This window comes from Phoenix dactylifera, chromosome 1 (assembly GCF_009389715.1).
Source record: "Phoenix dactylifera cultivar Barhee BC4 chromosome 1, palm_55x_up_171113_PBpolish2nd_filt_p, whole genome shotgun sequence".
Lineage (NCBI taxonomy): Eukaryota > Viridiplantae > Streptophyta > Magnoliopsida > Arecales > Arecaceae > Phoenix > Phoenix dactylifera.
This window is the reverse complement of record NC_052392.1, coordinates 34,853,806-34,872,660: the sequence shown is the minus strand read 5'-3', so window position 1 is coordinate 34,872,660 and position 18,855 is coordinate 34,853,806. Positions and strand designations below refer to the sequence as shown.

At 37.7% G+C, this 18,855-nt stretch overlaps 2 protein-coding genes across 2 annotated transcripts; both read right to left on the bottom strand.

Moving 5' to 3' along the window:
* Positions 1–147: 147 nt before the first annotated feature.
* LOC103702741 (FHA domain-containing protein PS1-like) lies at positions 148–5,445 on the bottom strand. Its single transcript, XM_039132782.1, has 6 exons — positions 3,594–5,445; positions 3,322–3,509; positions 1,383–3,080; positions 1,138–1,291; positions 662–1,047; positions 148–573 (listed from the first exon to the last, which is right to left on the bottom strand). Exons 1-6 carry the CDS (start codon positions 3,874–3,876, stop codon positions 331–333), a joined length of 2,952 nt encoding a protein of 983 aa, XP_038988710.1. The 5' UTR covers positions 3,877–5,445; the 3' UTR covers positions 148–330.
* A 134-nt stretch (positions 5,446–5,579) lies between these two features.
* LOC103702662 (transmembrane protein 18) lies at positions 5,580–15,703 on the bottom strand. The gene is made up of 4 exons (XM_008785180.3): positions 15,405–15,703; positions 9,454–9,559; positions 6,140–6,288; positions 5,580–6,059 (listed from the first exon to the last, which is right to left on the bottom strand). The coding sequence occupies exons 1-4, from the start codon at positions 15,543–15,545 to the stop codon at positions 5,964–5,966; spliced, it is 492 nt and encodes a 163-aa protein (XP_008783402.1). The 5' UTR covers positions 15,546–15,703; the 3' UTR covers positions 5,580–5,963.
* Positions 15,704–18,855: the final 3,152 nt, after the last annotated feature.

Here is an 18,855-nt window from a genome sequence, read left to right as displayed (position 1 = left end):
TGGAGTGAAACTTTTTTCATTTTTTTCCTTTTCAATGAGAAAAAGAAACCACAGCAATGGGTCTACTCTGAAATATCTTTAACATCACAGATCATGCTTACTGATGACATAACCGGGTCAATATACAATGCTAGAGATTAAAGATTATTAATATGAACTTATTTCTGCTCAAAAGTGATATAAAACTCATCTGAAAAGCTGAAGCTATTATGAATACCATGTACACTTAAAAAGTATATTCTCAATCTGGAACCAGAAGAACTCACTCAAATCTAAGGCATGTTCTTGAAAGAAAATGGTGGTTTGGGTAGACAGGAGCACCTTTATATTTTACTTGACCAAGTTGGTCTGTGCATAATGAGAATCGTGGAGCAGTATAAGCTTCAATCCTGTTGCACCATCAGCTGCCTTTCTTATGTTTGGCATTTGGTGGTAATAATTCTCAGTGTGGGCCATCTGATCTGATCTAGACCAAGTGGATCCTCTTGGACTGCTTTCCTTCCACAAAAACCTCTTTGAATGTGGGTTGACAAGACTATCACGGAATTCCTTTGGTGTCTCGCATAGCAGTCCCTGGAACCACAACAGATCCAGTTTTAGTCCTAATCATAATGGCTTTTATGGTGTAAATAAGAAAGAGCTCACACAAAGCTATTAATACCTCTGCCATGGCTTTAATTTTTAAGGTGATGTTGTTTGAAAGAAGGACAAGTTGTCCATCACTTTTTATTCTCTTGAAACGGAGGGCAGTGTCAAGCATGTGATCTTCTGCTGTTGGGGAGACAATCTCAATCAGACTTCCACAGGTGGAGAATGCCATCAAACCTGAGGGAACAGCCCCAAAATCATTATTTCCTTCGCCTAATAGTGAATGAGGAGAAGGAGGGCATGTTGATGCCACTGGTGTCATTTCTGATGATCTCTGGATATGAATCCACCAACTTGACTTAAGCATGCACTCCGCTATCCATTTTAATGCTGAAGAAGCTTTTGTTTCCTTTCGAAACCAGCGTTCATGGCGTTTCATACAGTCCAGTTCCCTTATTACTGAAAAAGATGAAAGAGGAAAAAATTGTAAGAAAATGCTGAATAGAGAAGGTATATGTAGCCAAGGTAGAATGGTCCAATCCACATTACCCATCATTGGTATGATGAGGTGAGTCCCTTTAAGGCCTTCTAATAGCCGCAGCGATCTATTTAACTCTTCATTAAGGAAGCAACTTGTATCAACCACCATGTTCCATTTCTTTTTTTCTTCCACCTTACTAAGTATTTGGCCCATCAGTTGGCTCTGCAGCGCATTAAAAGTCAAGTTTGAGTGCCCGATAGAAAAGCCTAGGTATGCTATACAAAATTAAAAGGACCGTTATGCTACTACTTACCAGAGTACCATTGCTTTTATTTTCCATCCTCTCAGTATTGTTGACAGGATGATGATTTGCTGAAATTGAGTTGACAGAAGTGTTGCTGCATTTCTCTACCATCCTTTGGCCATTAGTGAGACAGTTCTTATCGAAGATAAGCTGCAATGGGACCCTTTCCACTCTTTTCCTCATAATTTCTCTTTCAACTTTAACGAGGCTTTCAGAGATGGGTTTTATGAATCTTTGAGCACTTGAAACATCAGGGGTCAGATTCTCCTTGTCTGATAGAAATAAGTTCTCTCCTCCTGCCTTTGTCTCACAATTCTCAAAGATAGGCTTCTTAGTTTTTTGCGCTCTGGGAACTTCAGGTGTCTGATTCTCTTTATCTGAATGAAACACTACTTCAGCATTTGAAGCTGCGGTAAATGGTTGTTGCTTATCTTGGTTGCTCTTAGACTTCTGATCAGAATAGAATTCTGCAGTCGAATTTTCTTTATCTAAAGCAAGTGTGTCTCCATCTCTTTTGTTTCTTGCATGATTCTCTGAGTCCGGTTCCTCTAGTTTCAAATCTCCTGAAACTTCTGGGGTCCAATTCACTCTATCATACTGAAACTGGTTTTCCTCCATATTCAAGGATGAGATGTCAATTGAAGAAGATCCCAGCAGGTCTCTCTGGTTCTTCCTAAGCACTCGATCAAATGAAAGCTGAGGTCTCACATTATCCTTGTCCGAAGCTGATGTATCTTCTGTCTCATTTTCCACACGATTCTCAAAACTTTGTTCTTTTCTTCTCTGCACTTTAGAAGATTCAGGTGCCCTCATTTCTCTAGCAGATTGAAACATGTCTTCCTCCAGATTCAAGGCTGAGATGGCAACTGAAGGTGAGCCCTCAAAGCTTGTGTGCTCTTTCTTCTGATCGAAAGAGTTTCCAACAGTCATATACTCTTCATCTAAAGCACATGTATCTTGTTCTTTGTTCTCCACAGAACTCGCAGAGACGAACCTCTTCAATTCAAACTCTTTGAAAACTTCGGGCGTCCAATTCTCTTTATCCGAATTGAACACTTCTTCTTGAGTATTCAAATGAATGACGACATTGGGAGGTGAATTCTGCAGCTTCCGGATCTTCTTTGACTTCTGATCAGCTGATATTTTTGGCAATGAATTCTCCTTCTCTGAATCAAATGCCTCTCCTATTTCTTTCTCATCAATATCGGCAAAAAGAACCTTTCTCAGCGAACTTTCTCTCTCACCCTGTTCTTCAATGTCCTCTTTCTGGATCTCTTCTTCCATATCCTTAGCAGAGCTCGTGCTTCCTGTTCTTTCTTTAGACCTTCCATTGGGAATGTGAAGAAGGCTAATGGATTTGCTTCTTCTAGACAAGAGGCTTGATGACATAGCCTGCTTCTCCAACCCGAGTAGGCTTAGTTTTTCTCCTTCAGACGGTACCCCAACAGCAGAGAAGTCATATAGTTTTCCATTTTCTCCATTTGTGGCTGATGAAAAACTTGCAGATTCCACCACTGGAGCAACAAAAGAGAAGCTCAAGCTCTCCTCCTCATCAAATTCTTTTGTCACTGGGCTTGGGCTTTCCATTTGCAATGGTAAAGAAGAGAACTCATCAAGAGATGAGGGGTTTGTGGAATCCGACACTGAATGGAGCTTCGAAGACAACATATCATCTGAATTAGCATTCAAGGTCATTGGAATTTCCTCCTACATAGAAGAAATCAGAACAAAATCTAAATATAAGAACCATATATCCTAAGGGATTACAACAAATAAAATCCAAGAAAGAAACAAGAAGAGGAAAGCTAAAGGGACCATTCCTAATTCCTGCCTAATATTTTCTTCCCTACAGAGGAATCCAGAATCAAAATAACATTAATCCTACTGGAATTCAGTCTTCAATCTCAAAAAAAGGGATCAAGAAGTGGGAAAGAATCCTAAATCTTGCCTGATAGGTTTCTTCTCTCTCTTCCAGCAAAGGCTCCATGGGTTTCTCCATCTCCGAAGCACGACTCAGAGGAACCCACTGAAATCTGTACACCCTTGTCGACGCGCCAAGCCGCAGCATGTCCCCATCGACAAGATCGACAGGAACATGGTGTTGGATCCTGGTACCCGATACCCAGGTCCCATGAACTGAAAAAATAGAGAGAAAATCAAGAAAACGCCAACAGAAATGATCAAAAACCCAAAAGAAGAATTCTTTTTCTTTCTGTATACCGGAAGATCGATCGATCACAGAGAGCTTCTGCTTTGCAGGATCTATGCGGACCTCTAGGTGGAACCGGCTGATGCTGGGGTGATCGAGCACGATGTGGCAATCGGGGTGCCGGCCGATGAGTATCGGCTCCTCTTCTTGGTTCGGGACATCGCCGTCTTTTCCGATTCCCGGCTCGGGGCCATTGAGGAAGATGTGCTTCAGAATGCTGCCCTTCTTTAGAACAGAGAAGACAGGTATCTTGATCTCTTTCTCCTGCGGTCTCTCTCTCTTTTCTGCTACCATTTTTGATGAGGCTTTTTCTTCGGTAACTGGTGCTCTTCCAGGGCCTTATTTCTCTTGGGGAAGAGGTGAGGGGAGGGTCTTTGCGGACAGAGAGGAGAGGAGAGGTATAAATAAATAAGAAGAGGAGACCGTTGGTTTTGAGGAGAAATGGGAAGTCATCATTTGAAGGCAAGAACGGTGGGATGTACCAACGGCTACTTGTTTTGAAATTGGGCAGAGGGGAAGGGCTTGAACGGCTGGGATTTGCAAACCGCGATTACAACGGTCAACTGATAGCTGTGGTACATTGAACGTGGGTGCATTAGAGCCGGGTTATATTATTGCTTCCATCTTGAGCAAAAGGAGGAGAATATTTCAAAATTGCGATCTAATGCTACATTGATGTTTTAGGCGACTACGGGCTTTCTTCGCCCTTAAATTGCCCATTTCTTGGGTTGAAACTTTCCTTTTCCTCTTCTTATTCTCCTTCTCAGGCAAAACTACATCCATGCTCGGCTCTCTGCCTTCAATTTTCCATTTCACCTTCTTTCGGCTGCTAGAAAAGGCCTGTGGACAATGAGCTACGGAACAGGAGGCTATCATTCTTCTTCTTCTTCTTAGGGGGCTTGCAGGTTTCAACTGAATCCAGCATTAAATGAAAATTTGAAAAGAGGTACATTGCATAAGTCATGACCCTGGCAATTAGTAAAGCAGTTGGGGATCCATGGCTTGGTGTTTGACGTGCTTGCCAAACGTCTAAACAATACCATCAAAGATTTTCATAAATATTCTCTCAATACCATCAAAGATTTTCATAAATATTTTCTCAAATGGGTAGCCTCGTGGCCAACCACTCCAAGGAGCTGCCTAATGCGCTGCGAAATTTATTGTCTTTTGACGTTTTTGGATGTATCCGTACTAGAATTTTGTGAATTGTCTGTTTCAGCAAAAAAAAAACTCAAGCTAACTTGTTTGCTATGAGTCTCCAAGCACCTCAGTAAGTTTGCCATTCTCCCATGCTTGTTTCTACATCAGACATTGCATATTTTTCGTGATATAGATCGCAGCCTCTTCATGATATGTTCATGTGAATATGCTCCTGTAAGTCATTAAGGGTCTTATGGTGCCCACTGGTGCATCCAATACAAATCTCCACAGAGGTGCCCTAGGGATTTAGAACAGGCAGTTCAGCATGAATTAGCAATATACTGGAGCAGTTTCTAGCACGGCTTAGTATCATTTAAGCTGGTGTAAGTAGGGGCCGGCCTGCAGGATCTACAATGAACAAATTAGAACAATTTAGCCACACACGCAAAAAAAAAAAAAAAACATCTCCAGACCATCATGATGACAGCAGAAGCTACATCTGAAATGGCTGCGCAGCAAAAGAAATCACATTTTGAGAACAGCAAAAGTAAAGAGTACCAGGTGAGAATTGGAAGAGGATGTTTGGTCTTTAAACTTGTTATCCCATTAGTTACAGCTCTTCAGATCTCAGTTTTCAGCAAGCCAAGAAAAGCTTATCCTACCTCAGTTGCCTCTGCTGTAATCAGATCGGGTGCCTTTGCAGTCAATGTGATTGATTCCCATATTGACCTAGGCATGAGTCCTAGGCAAATATCAGTTTCAATAAAATAGGAACATCAACCTCAACAAACAAGGCACAAACATCATATGCCCAAACCACACTTCACAAAAATGATAAACCAGAAAAAACAGGCACATAACAAGAACAAACCAAAATTCCCTAATCATTCAAAGGTATATTCTGTGAGGTTACAGTTTAAAGTCGTCACTCTGAGCACATCAAACATACAGTTTTACAAGCGAATAAGATGATCAGGCAAGATGTCTTGGTCCCAACATCATATTGAACAAACTTGTTCATTTTGTCTCTGGCTGTAAACCCTGGTCACAGATTCCTGGAACACCCATGGGCCTCTAGTAGATTTCAAATCTGCCCTCCCTAAAACTCCCTATGACAAATGATCCAAAAGATTCAAATTGCTGAGCACTGAATCTAAATAAAATCAGGTGTTAAATGGTACAAGTGTGCCTATTTTCATCTCGAAAAAAGGCATGACCACAGTAAAAAGCAGAGAGGCTGATCATTCCTGCTTGTCACGAGCAAGCCTAGCCCGATGTCTGAGTTCTGCCTTTTTCCATTTCACAATAAGGTGGCACAATGTGAAGAGAGTATTCACCTAGAAACAGGAGAAAGTTTGAGATGAAGAATAAACAGTACAATCAGATAGACAATAGAGCAAGAGAAAGGGTAACCCACCACAATTACGATAGTTACAAAAAGAAGTGGACCAGACCAGAGGACTGAAATAAAAAGACCATGAGGATCAAAGTAATTCTGGCTTGCAAAGCTCTTCCAGTGTTTTCCCATAAAATTATTTATCCTCTCAGCAAGATATACACCAGTAACTGCAGTATGAGTCAATTAGAAACTGCAGTATTAAAATAAGCAAAAGGTACTATTTTAGTTTACTTTTACAATGGAATAGCAATAAATTTACTTCAATAAACCAATAAGTTCTACAATCAACTGTCATGAGAATGTGCAACTGTGAATGATGTCTTGAAGATACTACCTTCTGAATGACTTTGAATTCCATCTTCTGTTCTATCATAAGTAACAGTTAGGTAATCCAGAAAATATTAGTGGATACAGAAAAGTTTCATTGCATCTGAGATATGACAAGGAGTTTACAATAAATTTATAGCATGATATGAGCTATATTTTATTCACTATGGCATACAATTAACAGTTAAAAGTGTAAGAACCCGTGCGGGCGTGTGTTTAGTTCTACATCGGTTATTCGCTGGATAAATCTTGGATAATTATACAGAATTAAGGAACCCAAACAATACCTTCTAGCTAGCCTTTTTAGGTAAAATTCTGGATTGTTACAAATGGTATCAGAGCCTTTTTGGGGACCCTGGGTGGAGGCCTTGAACCACCCCGGTACCCGGCTGATAGGCCGGCCCATTACCTCGGCCTTTGTCAAGTCTCTTTGGAATTCAGTCATCATTGACCTTCATCGAGTTATTTAAATCAGGTCTGATTTTGACTAGTTCAGTTCATCTTATTCAGACTGACCCATGCAATCGGGTACCGCCGCCTGACTGACATTGGCTTTCCTCCACCCTGATTTAGGCATAAAGTCGTATCCGCAATAGTATCTTAATTTTTAACTTTGCTTGACTTCTAAGATAATGATAAAATTAATTATATTTTAATGATATTAAACCAGGTAAACCTGACCTGTCTAACTGAAGTAAAATTTTTGAAGCGAGAAGAGGTAAGCAACCTAATGCTTCAAAGTGTGTTTTCCAAATTTTGATAAAATAATAATTAGTTTATTAAATATGATATTTGTTTTATACTTGATCAAACGAATCAGGCTTATTGCTACAATAGTAAATCTTTTTTAATATGTTATGTGTTATGTTATGAAATTTGAAAAATATGCCTGAGTAACTTATGAAATTTGTTTCAGCTATGATCTGGCCCCGCCAATGAAAATTATTCGTTGGCCCTATCGACTTGTAATTTAAAAAATTGATTTTGACACCGAACCACTGGTGATTAGAATAGTGGTATTCAGATACCGAACTACTGGTGGTTCAAAGAAGTGGTATTTGGCACTTTGTGTATTCTGACCCATGCCACTGGATGATGTAGCCATAGTCTAAAGTTAGTTTCTAGTATCAATTTATGAAAATAGTAGCAAACATCTAAAGAAATATATGTATTATTCGAAAATTGATTTATTCTTCATCAACATCTTGCTTTTTAACTAATTATTTATTTGGCATGCCTAGACCCCGCTTTAGGATGTTATGTTGCTTACTAGGCTAGTGTAGCTCATCATTTCTCTCTTTTTCTTTTTTCAGATTCAAATGCATGATTGCTCAAGACTTGGAAAAATGCGCTACATATTCTGAAGATATTCTCAGTTTTTTTGGAGTTTTAGTTAGACTATTTAGATTGATTAGAACATTTTATTTGAATTGAATAAATAGTTAGCATATGTTGACTTATGTCAATTTGGAACAATTGATTGTAAGAATTATTTGTATAAGTTCTTGATTAAATTAATTTTCAGAAATTATCACTTTGATATGATCTATAGCCTTGTATGCTTGTATGGTCCGCCATGCAGGTATGCAGCTTCTGTTACGCTCTGGTTTCGAGGTGTAACGGATTGAGTGGTTCCAGAGTGGACCCAGCCCATGTCCCATGTGGACTAGGAGATATTGCAGCACATACTCATTGAGACTAACTACAGGCCAATCGTGGTGCTTGTGATAAGATTTGAATGGATTTGGACCCTTAGCCTAAAAAAGACATCAGGGCTTAAATAGAAGAAGTATGTGAGGACCTGTGTGGGCGTGTGTTTAGTCCCACATCAGTTATTTGTAGGAGTGGCAAAATATGACCCGACTCGCCAACCCGACCCGTGTTCGACCCGCCATAAACAGGTTTGGGTTTGGCCTAAACAGGTTCGGGTCGTAAACAGGTCGACCCGTTTAACCTGTTTATTAATTGGGTCAGATACGGATTTTAGATGTCTGACCCGTTTAAACCGTTTAACCCGTTTAACTGTTGGCAGGTTAAACAGGTCTAAACAGGTTAAACGGGTTAAATAGGTTAAACAGGTATAAACAGGTTAAACGGGTCTAAACAGGTCTAAACAGGTCGGGTTGGGCAGGTTAAACAGGTTGGGTTGGGCAGGTTAAACAGGTTGGGTTGGGCAGGTTAAACAGGTCTAAACAGGTTAAACGGGTCAGGTTGGGCAAACAGGTTAAACAGGTCGGGTCAGGTAGGATAAACAGGTTACTTGTTTATTAAACAGGTTAAACGGGTCGGGTCAGGTTACCTGTTTAATAAACAGGTCAGATTCAGGTTGTAATTTCTGACCTATTTAATAAACAGGTCGGGTTCAGGTTTATGATTTTCTGACCCGACCTGCATGTGATCCGACCCGTTTATGATTCGACCCGACCCGATTGCCACCCCTTCTTATTTGCTAGATAAATTTTGGGTACTTATACAGGATTCAGAAACCTAAATAATACCTTCTAACTAGCCTTGTTAGATGAGGTCCTGGGTTGTTACAAAAGGCTTTTACATTACCTATGCGTTTAAGTAACTTCTAAACATACCTCTAATCATAGGCAGCAGATTATTTGCACAAACATGGCAATTGGGTTTCACTTGGTTGTGCAAGCACAGACAATGTGCACAATAACCCTGACATGGAATCCCTTCTGCTCAAGGGAAGAATTTCCTTGATCAATATGGTTTGTAATATTTGATTTTAAACAATCCAACGAACAAACTATTCTAGTAACTGCATATAGGCAACTGTTTTGATGCCATGGTATACTTCTGTCGCTTTCTCAAAATAAAGCTCATCAGTGTAGCAACTCAGCAAAATAAATTGCAGCAAGATCTTAAGCAATCAAAGTCCGAAAATGTTGTCATTAGTTGTTATGTGCTAGCACTTGAGCAATTTGTAAGTCATGACGACACTAGTTAGAAAATTAAACTCCTATTTAAGATGATGGGAACGAACGACTCACATGCTAGAATGGATAGGCAGAGTTGGAAGTTGACATTCTTCCTCGAGATGATAGTTGTCAGCAGCAAAGAAAGGTGGAACAATAATAAGCATATCAACCAAGGTTCCTACGAACACATCAAAGTATAAAGCTCAACGACTGTAAATAATGTTATAAGATCATATGGCATATTTTTGATAGAAAACATTTTCATAAGCAGGAAAAGGATGAAAGAACATTTCCAAAATAAGATGCCACATATATATATATATATATATCTGTGTGTGTGTGTGGCATCTTATTTTGGAAATGTTATTTCATCCTTTTCCTGCTTATGTATATATATATCAGAGAATTCACGAAAAGTTTTAGAAAATCACACATGAAGCCATGCCATGCTTTTACTTACGTGCTAAAATAGCTCTTCCAATCATACGTCATGTCTCTCCCAATCATATAAGTTTTACTACTACCATGTAACCCTAGTCCAATCTCCTACCTTGCTCTATCTCAAAAAGGATTCCTCCATGGTTAAAAAAACTATTTGGATAACTTCCACCAGGTACCCTAGAAGTCAAGACAACTTAAGTACTTGACATGATTCCCGTCAATGATAGGCATTTCACCTTGACTCTTCCACACAAGATCTCTTAGAATCCCCTTGCATTTTAAGGTACTTGATAAGATTCCTGGCAACAATAGATATTGCAGGAAACCTTTTATTACAGATGTTTTTGAGATAATTACAGTTTTTAATATAGAGATATAATACATGTGAATTGCGACTGCAGAAGAAATTATTCTTCCCAGTATCTACTTATCATTAATTGATACCCTTTTATTAACATCACCACTATTTTATTTCTTTTAGATGCATCACGTTGTTTATAACCGCATTCTTCACGAGATTTGATTACCATAAATAACTTTTTATTCCTTATATGAGTTCCTGTGTCTTGCATGGGTTAAAGGCTTATAGGAAATACAGAGATGGATTTTTCACTGATGACATTACAGGAACAGGTTTTGCATTATCAACTAGGAGCAGGTAGCATGAAAAACCATTTTGCCCCTTATTAGCATGCTTCAGCATGCATATATGCATAACATATCAAGTGATCAAGTGACACAATATTGTCCATATACTCAATTAGATACAACAAGAAAGCATAATTGAACCTTTTTTTAAAAAAAATATTACATCATGCGAAATAGCATATTAGATAGTGTCTTTAAGCATTAGATTGATAATCTATAATATATAGAATATTGCAAACACTAACTTTTCAAAGTGACCTGCCAAACATTCATTCTGCTTAAGCATTCAAAGGATGTCTAAATGGTATAAGAATACCACTAAAATGGTCCTTCACTTTAAAGCCTTTTAGATGGCAGCTTAAACGTTTAAGCCATCACATTTGATAATGGCGCTTTAAAAAGAACAAGAAGCACCTGCAACGACCAACTCTCAATTGATGCACTTACCAAGAATAAAAGCAACATGATGAATTCCTCATATCTTTTATTCCTTTTAATTAAATTGGGCTAACTAATAAATATAAGCCAACATAAGTAAGTCCATGTCTTATTTTTTCTTGTGTAATGTGACACATCACCTAAATACGCTGGAAATCAATGTGTTCAAAAAATAGAAAAAAGAGGCCCCAACTCCTTGTTGAAATGCTAAAAAAATAAAAAAGAATGGCTAGCACTCATGCACAAAGAAAGAGGACATCCAATGTGCCTTTAAGGATTCATGAAACAATAAAACATAACAGATATTGTCCTTTTTCTTCTTCCTCATCAAGGAGAAGAGAAGGAAATTGTTGATAGTTTGTGAACTTGTCACTGCTTGGCCCCAAGAGCATGATGAGTCCATATGCTTATCCAAAAAGTCCACAACTAAAATCCACTTCAGATCTAAACTTCAACTAATAACCTTTGATCTTTCAGCAGCACAATACCATAAATCAAGATACCTTTCCATCCAAACCATTTATCTAGATCCAGACGCCAAAACCTTCATTAAGCAATGCAATCCTTCCATATATTTGTAATGTCATAAAATTTAAAAATCAAATTAAATACATTTATGAATTAAGAAAACAAATATTATCCTTTAGATCATATAAGTTGTTATCCCAATAGTAGCAATATCTATAGAACTTTTGAATGTCATTTCTTTTGAAATAATAAAAAAATGCTTGTTGAGAACACCTTACGGAATATATAATGTCAGCAACTGGAAACCAAGCAAAATATCCAAGCCTAGATTCAGCTGACGGTCTATCCATCATACAGCAAGCGTTGTTCCTATCCACTTTGCACATGGTCTGGCAATGCTATCTTGCATAGCACATGCAATGCATTCATGAAAAATAACAACCCTCTTTAAGAGAAAACTTTCCGCCAACACAATCTTTTTAAGATTACAAAGGGAGGTTATTAAGTAACTAAATAAATTATAAGAAGCATGGACAAATGTTCAGTATTAGGCTCATAAGTCTAAAGCCTCAATATCAATCCCTCTTTCTTTCCTTTAGGGCTCATTTGGCTCGTGGGAAGCATTTTTCCTCCTAAGAATATAATTTTTGGGAAGAAGATTCCTAAGAAGAGAATGCCTGGGAATGTACTTTTGGCATGTTTGGTTAAATATGGGAAAGTGACAAATTTTCAGAGTGCTTATGTTTGGTTGACCATCAACTTTTCTGAGAAAGTTATGTATAATTCCTACTATACCCTTAATAAAAATTGGTTTTTAATGCTGAAGGACCTTTTTGGAAAAAAATAAAGATGAAGTGATTCCTGCCTCATGGGAAAGTAACTTTTTCATATTTCTCATGGAAAAGACTTTTCCATGAAATGTGAGAATCATATTTCTATGGAAATACAACTTTTCCATCTCTCTCCTTTGAAACTCCAACCAAATAAGAGGCATCTCATTACTTTCCCGTTGACCACACTTTCTCCCGTTCTTTTCCCGCGAACCAAACGAGCCCTTAGATAAGAGTAGGGAGTATTGACCATTCATCGATCCACACTTTTCTAAAGAATTCTTGAAACACAGAGGCAAGTTCATCAATTTATTTGAAAACAATAAATCAAACAGATGGTGCCCAAAGCTTTTTTGGACAATTCTAAACAATGAACTGCAAATCTTCTCCATTAAGAATTTCTTTTCAATCTAACATGGCAGCTAGGACTTTAAAGAGTGAAAGGAGATCTAACATTAGTGTATATCTTGAAGATGTTAGACATGCTTCTTAATTCTTATAGTATGGCATAATGTATCTTTTGACAACCTCAGCTTTATCCTGATATCAACCACTTCTAATAATCCAACTTACTTACAAGTTAATATCTATCCTGCATCAGACACGAAAAAATTAAATTCTTGTTACAATTTTTTGTGTAGTTGTCAGTTCTGTTGTGAATAGAATTTTTTCATAACATACCTCTAGCTTCAATGCCTAACTTGATATTATCCTCCTATCAACCACTCATCAATAACACAAACAAGTCTATTTTTACTTGGCAATTTACCAAAGAAAAGTTTCCTCCTTTTCTCAATGCGCAAGTTCAGCTCTTTGACATATTGCCATCATTAAACTTGCCCCTGCAATCACCCATTCTTGCTGGGGCCCATAAATGTGGGATTTGAGAGCATATTACTTATATCATACTTCATGCCATCCAATGAATTAAAGAACGATCACCTTGACATCTACAGGCAATCAACAATAACCGACTGATATCCACAAGGAAATTGGCAACTTCAAAAAGTGTCAGATGATCTTAGAATCTTGATCAAGTGACATGCCTGGTCCAAAAACATAACCAATAAGTTCACATTTCTCTAAGAATAACTAATATTCAGGCATTGCCTACATGAACTAGATGTGTTCAGCAATGCTGATAGGATAAGTGATATGGGGCTATTATCCCATTTAGGGCATGTTTGGCTATTTCTACAGAATTGAGCTGAAAATCTTGTAGAATTTATGGATTGGGCCATCCATTTAAGCATGATCTTGTATCAACCAAACTCCACCTAGCCCAAATCCTGTGGGGAAGAAAAAGACCTATGAAGGTCTTTTTGTTTTCTTCATGCAGCCCAAAGGCTAGGACCTGAGTTGGGTTCGGATAGGTTCCAAGAAAATGCAAACGAGATGGGCCAACAGGCCCAATTCTTACAAAATTTTTGGCCTAATCCTGTACGAATATCCAAACGGGCCCTCAATGGTTTTTGGGTTGATATTGTATTTGGGCATGACTCTGCATGTTTGTTGGTGTCAAAACTAGACATAACATCAGCTATGCAACTACTCATTTCCAGTTCAAAGAACTACAGTTGAAAAGGTTAATTGCTATATCGCCTTGGGCCATTGGCTTTGATTGTCATTGTAATATTAGCGTAACCTATTTATTTAGAATGAAGCACAATCATTGAGATAACCAAGTCCATCCCATGACAACTTCAACTATTTACAAATATGAAACAAATCTAACTGAAACTTCTCGATTTCTTCAGATATATGGCTAAAGCATTAGACAATCATGACAATTTCTGCTCACCCTACAGCTCTCTAGGAGACAACCCTCATGAGTGTGCATTAGCCTGCCTCAACAATTTTCTACTCCTTTACTATACGCCAAGTAATAATCAAGTGACATAGAAACCCTCTAATATCCCAGAAAACTCCTGATGAAGCCACTTTATTTTAGGAGCTTCATATATGAAAGTTCATTTGGTTTTTAGCACATTAAGAAAATAAACAGTAAAAATTTGGAAATCATTTTGTGGCAAAATTCCTTTATCTCACCCTAATCTCATTACTTTTTCAGGATGTAACCATGATTTTTAATATAATCACCTTTACACTGACTCCCTAGTCGACATCCATAGGAATCAAAAGAAATTTCTTAAAAGTTTTTCAATGCCTCAAACCCACCTCAGCAAAACATATGAGAAAATATGTGTTCGACAAGAAGAAAAGATATTAGGAGCAAAACCACCATTTCTTAGTTACACTAAGTAGCAAACCCATTGCTCCACAAATGTCTTCAACAAGTTCCAACGGTTGTCCTCAACTATGAAGATACTCACAATCCATGTACTCTAAATGAACCAATTGAAATACGAGAGCAATAATTAATCTCACCTTCAAGCTGATAATCTTATTGAACCCTAAAATTTAAAGAAAAATTACAGTATACATCAAAATGGAGGCTTTTGAGATTCAAGGAACAGACATGGTCCCACATAAAAACTACATCTTCTTTTAGTAACAAAATTACCCAAATTAGCTTTCTCCATGAAACCACGAAAGATCAGTAGACCACTATTTATAGTACTTGAAGGGAACCAAATCAGGGGGTGGGTTGCCCCATGGAACATCTCTCTCTATGTTTTTCTCTCTCAAAAAGGCAAGCCTCTCCATCAATGAACACAACACCCAACATAATCCATCCCTCATAAACACCCCTAGAGAGAGGGAGAACCACAAAGCAGGACACATCCAATTCATAAGCATTTCAACAAACCCTTAACTTGGAATCACTTAAAGAAACTTGAGGAAAACAACATTTGAATTCCAATAATCCCTCGCATGATAGAAGATTTGCAGTCAAACAAAAAAAAAATAAGAAAAATAAAATTTGAGCCACAAATATTCTCTCTAGAGATAATGTAGTTATAAGACAGTCCACAACTGCACTCCTTCCACTACTTGACCAATTCCGATTCATCCTTAGCTTTATCTCCAATCGAACCCTAATAAACTGAATTAACTCATAGATCCAACTAAAAATTACCATTACTTCAACCGTTCCTATTAGAATCCACGAAATTTCGTAATAGATCTGAAGATAACACGATTTTTAGTTTTATTCCTTAAATCAAGGCACCATTGAAGACGACAATATAAATTAAAAGAAAACAGTAGAAAAGCTTCTGACTAATGGGATCATACCTTCCAATCGATGGCGTGGAAGAAGCCGACGAAATTGTCGACCGCAGGGCGGAATCCGGAGCGGAGTTCGCCAGAGAGCTTCTCGAAGAGCTCGGAGACGAGATCCACGTGATTATTTAACGCCACCTTCAGATCTTCCATTGCGACCGATCTAAACTCTAAAGCGTGGGTAGAGGGGTGGGAAAGGAGTTGAGAGAGAGCAGAGGTGAAGTTTTTCTTTAGAGAAGTTCAAAAGCGAACCAAAGGGACGAGAAGTGTGTAGAATTTTCCTTCACAAATCACAGAGGTTTTAGCCTGAGGGGGGCATCAATATATCAGGGACCAAGGTACTTATATCGGATTGTAACGGCCGATATAATAAATACCGGTACATTGTTTACCTGGTATCGGTGATTGCCCGATACCGACACAAGTTAACATCTTCGGCCAGACACCGCTTTGAAGTTTGAACTCCCAAGGGCTAGTAAGAATACTATTTTGGACTCTCAATATGTTTTTTTGAGGCTATTTGATTATCTACCTGATAATCGTTAAGTATGATTTCTATAAAATGAGTTTTAAGAAAAATAAAAATAGATCTGTTTTTTCAAATTATGAAGGGCTAATCTTCGACTTTTTTTGATCCACTCTCTCGCGTCAATTGACTCAATTCCAGAATAAATTTTATAGAAACAAGCCAAACAATTATTTTTATAAATTTATTTCTTTTCAAATTATATATATAATTATTTTAATAAAAACTTTTTAATCAACCCATCTCTGCAAGTTGAAATGGACACTTTTAAAGCAGGTTAAAACTATTGTGTAAAGATACATTGTTATGCCTAAATAAATTTTCAGCATGGTATAGCAAGCATTTTTAATGTATTCATATTTCTCACATACAACTATATCATTAGGCTAAAAGTATTGATTATTGTTATAAAAAGATATTAGCATTGTCCCTCCCTATAAGGAGAAGAGGTCATTCATATTGCAAATTCCATGTTTGGTGTCCTCTCTTATAGGATGAAAAAGGGGGAGAAACTAAATCCCTCATTCACTTTTACGTATTTTAGCTTAATTTCTATAATTTTAGTGCTAGCTTGTAGATCTTGCTTTCTTTCTCGATTTTGGGTATCTAGATGAGAAGATAGGGTTGAGGACCTCTTTAACCCCCTAGAAGTCCTGATTTTTAGATAAACCTCTAGATCTTGACATCCTAGAGCAAATGGGGGGCTAGAACTTTTTGATTTTGAGACCTTGGCTATGATATGCCTATCCAATAAGTGCATAGTAAGTGCACCCTAGGCTTTGCCGTATATAAAGTACAAAGCTAGATATTTGTATCTAGGGCTATTAGGGTACCTTGATTATAAAGTCTTCTCGAATATATCCTAAAACTTTGGTTTATATTTGGGTTCCACTGATCAGCCTCATCTACCTTTTCCAATATTTACCTTAAAAGAGCCATTGGTGACTCCAAACACTCCTGAGATTTTTTCAAGACCATCTCTTTAGGGATGTCCACAATCTTATATGAACATATCTTGTTACTAATTAGCATGTGCAATAGATTTTTTTTTTTTTGGAAGAAATGATACGAGGGATGAAATCTACCAACATAAAACTTGCCAAACAACTTTTGTAATTGACCCCTCTTAGAAGTTCAGGAGATAGAAACCATCCATATATGCCTAAATCCTTTTGGCCATTCTTATTATATTATGTTGAATTCATTATAAAGAAAGATTACTGAAGAAATCTTCTTGAAATGGCTAATTGATGGATTTTTAGTGAAGGTTTCAAACTCCATTGACTTCTTCAATGGTTGCTACTTACATTCAATACATGGTATTTGGTACCTCAGCAATTGATTTTTTTTTTTTTTATGAAGTTGATAATGCAGAATACAAAAGAAAAATAAACTTATGGTTGATTTATACAGAGCCAGCAAAAGACACTTGAATTGAGGCTCAGCAATAGATGCTCGAAAATCCTTTTGTGTTATAATAGAAATCATGCTTAATAGATATCATGATGCTCATGATCTCTATTAAGCATGATTTCTAATATAACACAAAAGGATAAGAGGGTATAGGAGGGTTGGTGTAGGGAATAGTAGAGAAGGGTGGAGAAATATGGTTTAACAGGAAAGATATAACAAATATTAGTAATTTTGCAAATCTCTTCTACTTTGGATCTACTTTTAAACCTTTACTATAACTACTGGCCAGTCATTCCACTATTTGCTTCACATTTAATATAAGTAATGCAACCTTCTTTTTTGTACAACACAACATTTTTTTATGGTCTTACCAACATATAGATTACATAACATCCGGACATTATACTATCAGTGTGACGTTTCTTTGATCATTAGTTGTCTTTTTGGTCTTTGACCATATATGGCGCCTCAAATGGTTTTTTTCACCTGGAAGCCCTCACCCTCGAGTTTCTTTAAAATCAACTTCGATGATTGCGTGCTGGATGATGGCAAAAAAGAAGGTGTTGGCTTCGTCATCAGAGGCCTGGACTCTAGGATGATGGTTGTTGGCAGGTGCCAGATCTTCGACACTTCGGTCCCGGAAGCTGAGCTGAGGACGGCATGGGCCGGTATGGGCCATGCTCGGTGCTTGCTGTGAGCTAGAGCAGTTATACTTAAGGGTGATTCGGCTACGGTGATTGGCTAGATCCAGGAGGCACCATCGGCATGGGTGGGTGCTACCCCTTGCTTCGAAATATTAGGGCCATGGTTAGTGGAGACGCGGCATTCTAGGCCAAGCACGTTTATAGAGAGGCTAACGGGACAGTAGATTAAGTGGCCTCATATGTGGCCAATTACTCCGGGAGAGCTCTATGGATTGGAAAGAGGGAGCTGTCTAGAGAACTCCATAATTTGTTTTTCTTTGATTTTTTTGGATGTGTCATTAGAATTGTATGAATCATCCATTTTAGTAAACAAAAAAAGAGAGATGCTTCATTTTACCTTGCAATGGTCATTTGTGGCTTCACATTCTTCTAGTAGCATGAAGACTATCCACCGCCACCATCGTTAACATATATGTTTGCATTGTGGGTTACCCCACAAAGCCTGGCACAAGATCTGTTTGCACAGGCAAAGATTAGTATTAGGACGTGCACATTACCATAGGCCTTTATTTGTTAAGCACATATTAATTGAAGCAATATAGTCATGTGGTTTCTAATTTGAACATGGACAAATGAAACTAGTGTATCAGTATGTTGCTTACTAAAGGTTCCTTTTAATGCTCAAAAAATTGATTTGGGTGCATCAATATGTTCCTCTCTCTTAGAACTTATTTGGTTTGTGGGAAGATGAGGGAGGAAAGTATGGTCAATGGGAAAATAGAAAAAAGCCTAATATTTAGTTAGAGTTTTCAAAGAAGAGAGATGGAAAAGTAGCTTTCTTATAAAAATAAAATTTCTACATTTTATGGAAAAGAAAAAT

What these genes read in the sequence shown, in the direction of transcription:
- LOC103702741 (XM_039132782.1), bottom strand. Translation starts at nt 3,876, where the DNA reads ATGGTAGCAGAAAAGAGAGAGAGACCGCAGGAGAAAGAGATCAAGATA. An exon ending in ATAAAAGCAATGGTACTCTG is followed by an intron (nt 1,292 to 1,382) that starts GTAAGTAGTAGC and finishes AATGCGCTGCAG; the next exon opens with AGCCAACTGATGGGCCAAAT. An exon ending in CCTCATCATACCAATGATGG is followed by an intron (nt 1,048 to 1,137) that starts GTAATGTGGATT and finishes CATCTTTTTCAG; the next exon opens with TAATAAGGGAACTGGACTGT.
- LOC103702662 (XM_008785180.3), bottom strand. Translation starts at nt 15,545, where the DNA reads ATGGAAGATCTGAAGGTGGCGTTAAATAATCACGTGGATCTCGTCTCC. An exon ending in TCCACGCCATCGATTGGAAG is followed by an intron (nt 9,560 to 15,404) that starts GTATGATCCCAT and finishes ATGTGTTCGTAG; the next exon opens with GAACCTTGGTTGATATGCTT. An exon ending in CTGCCTATCCATTCTAGCAT is followed by an intron (nt 6,289 to 9,453) that starts GTGAGTCGTTCG and finishes CTCATACTGCAG; the next exon opens with TTACTGGTGTATATCTTGCT.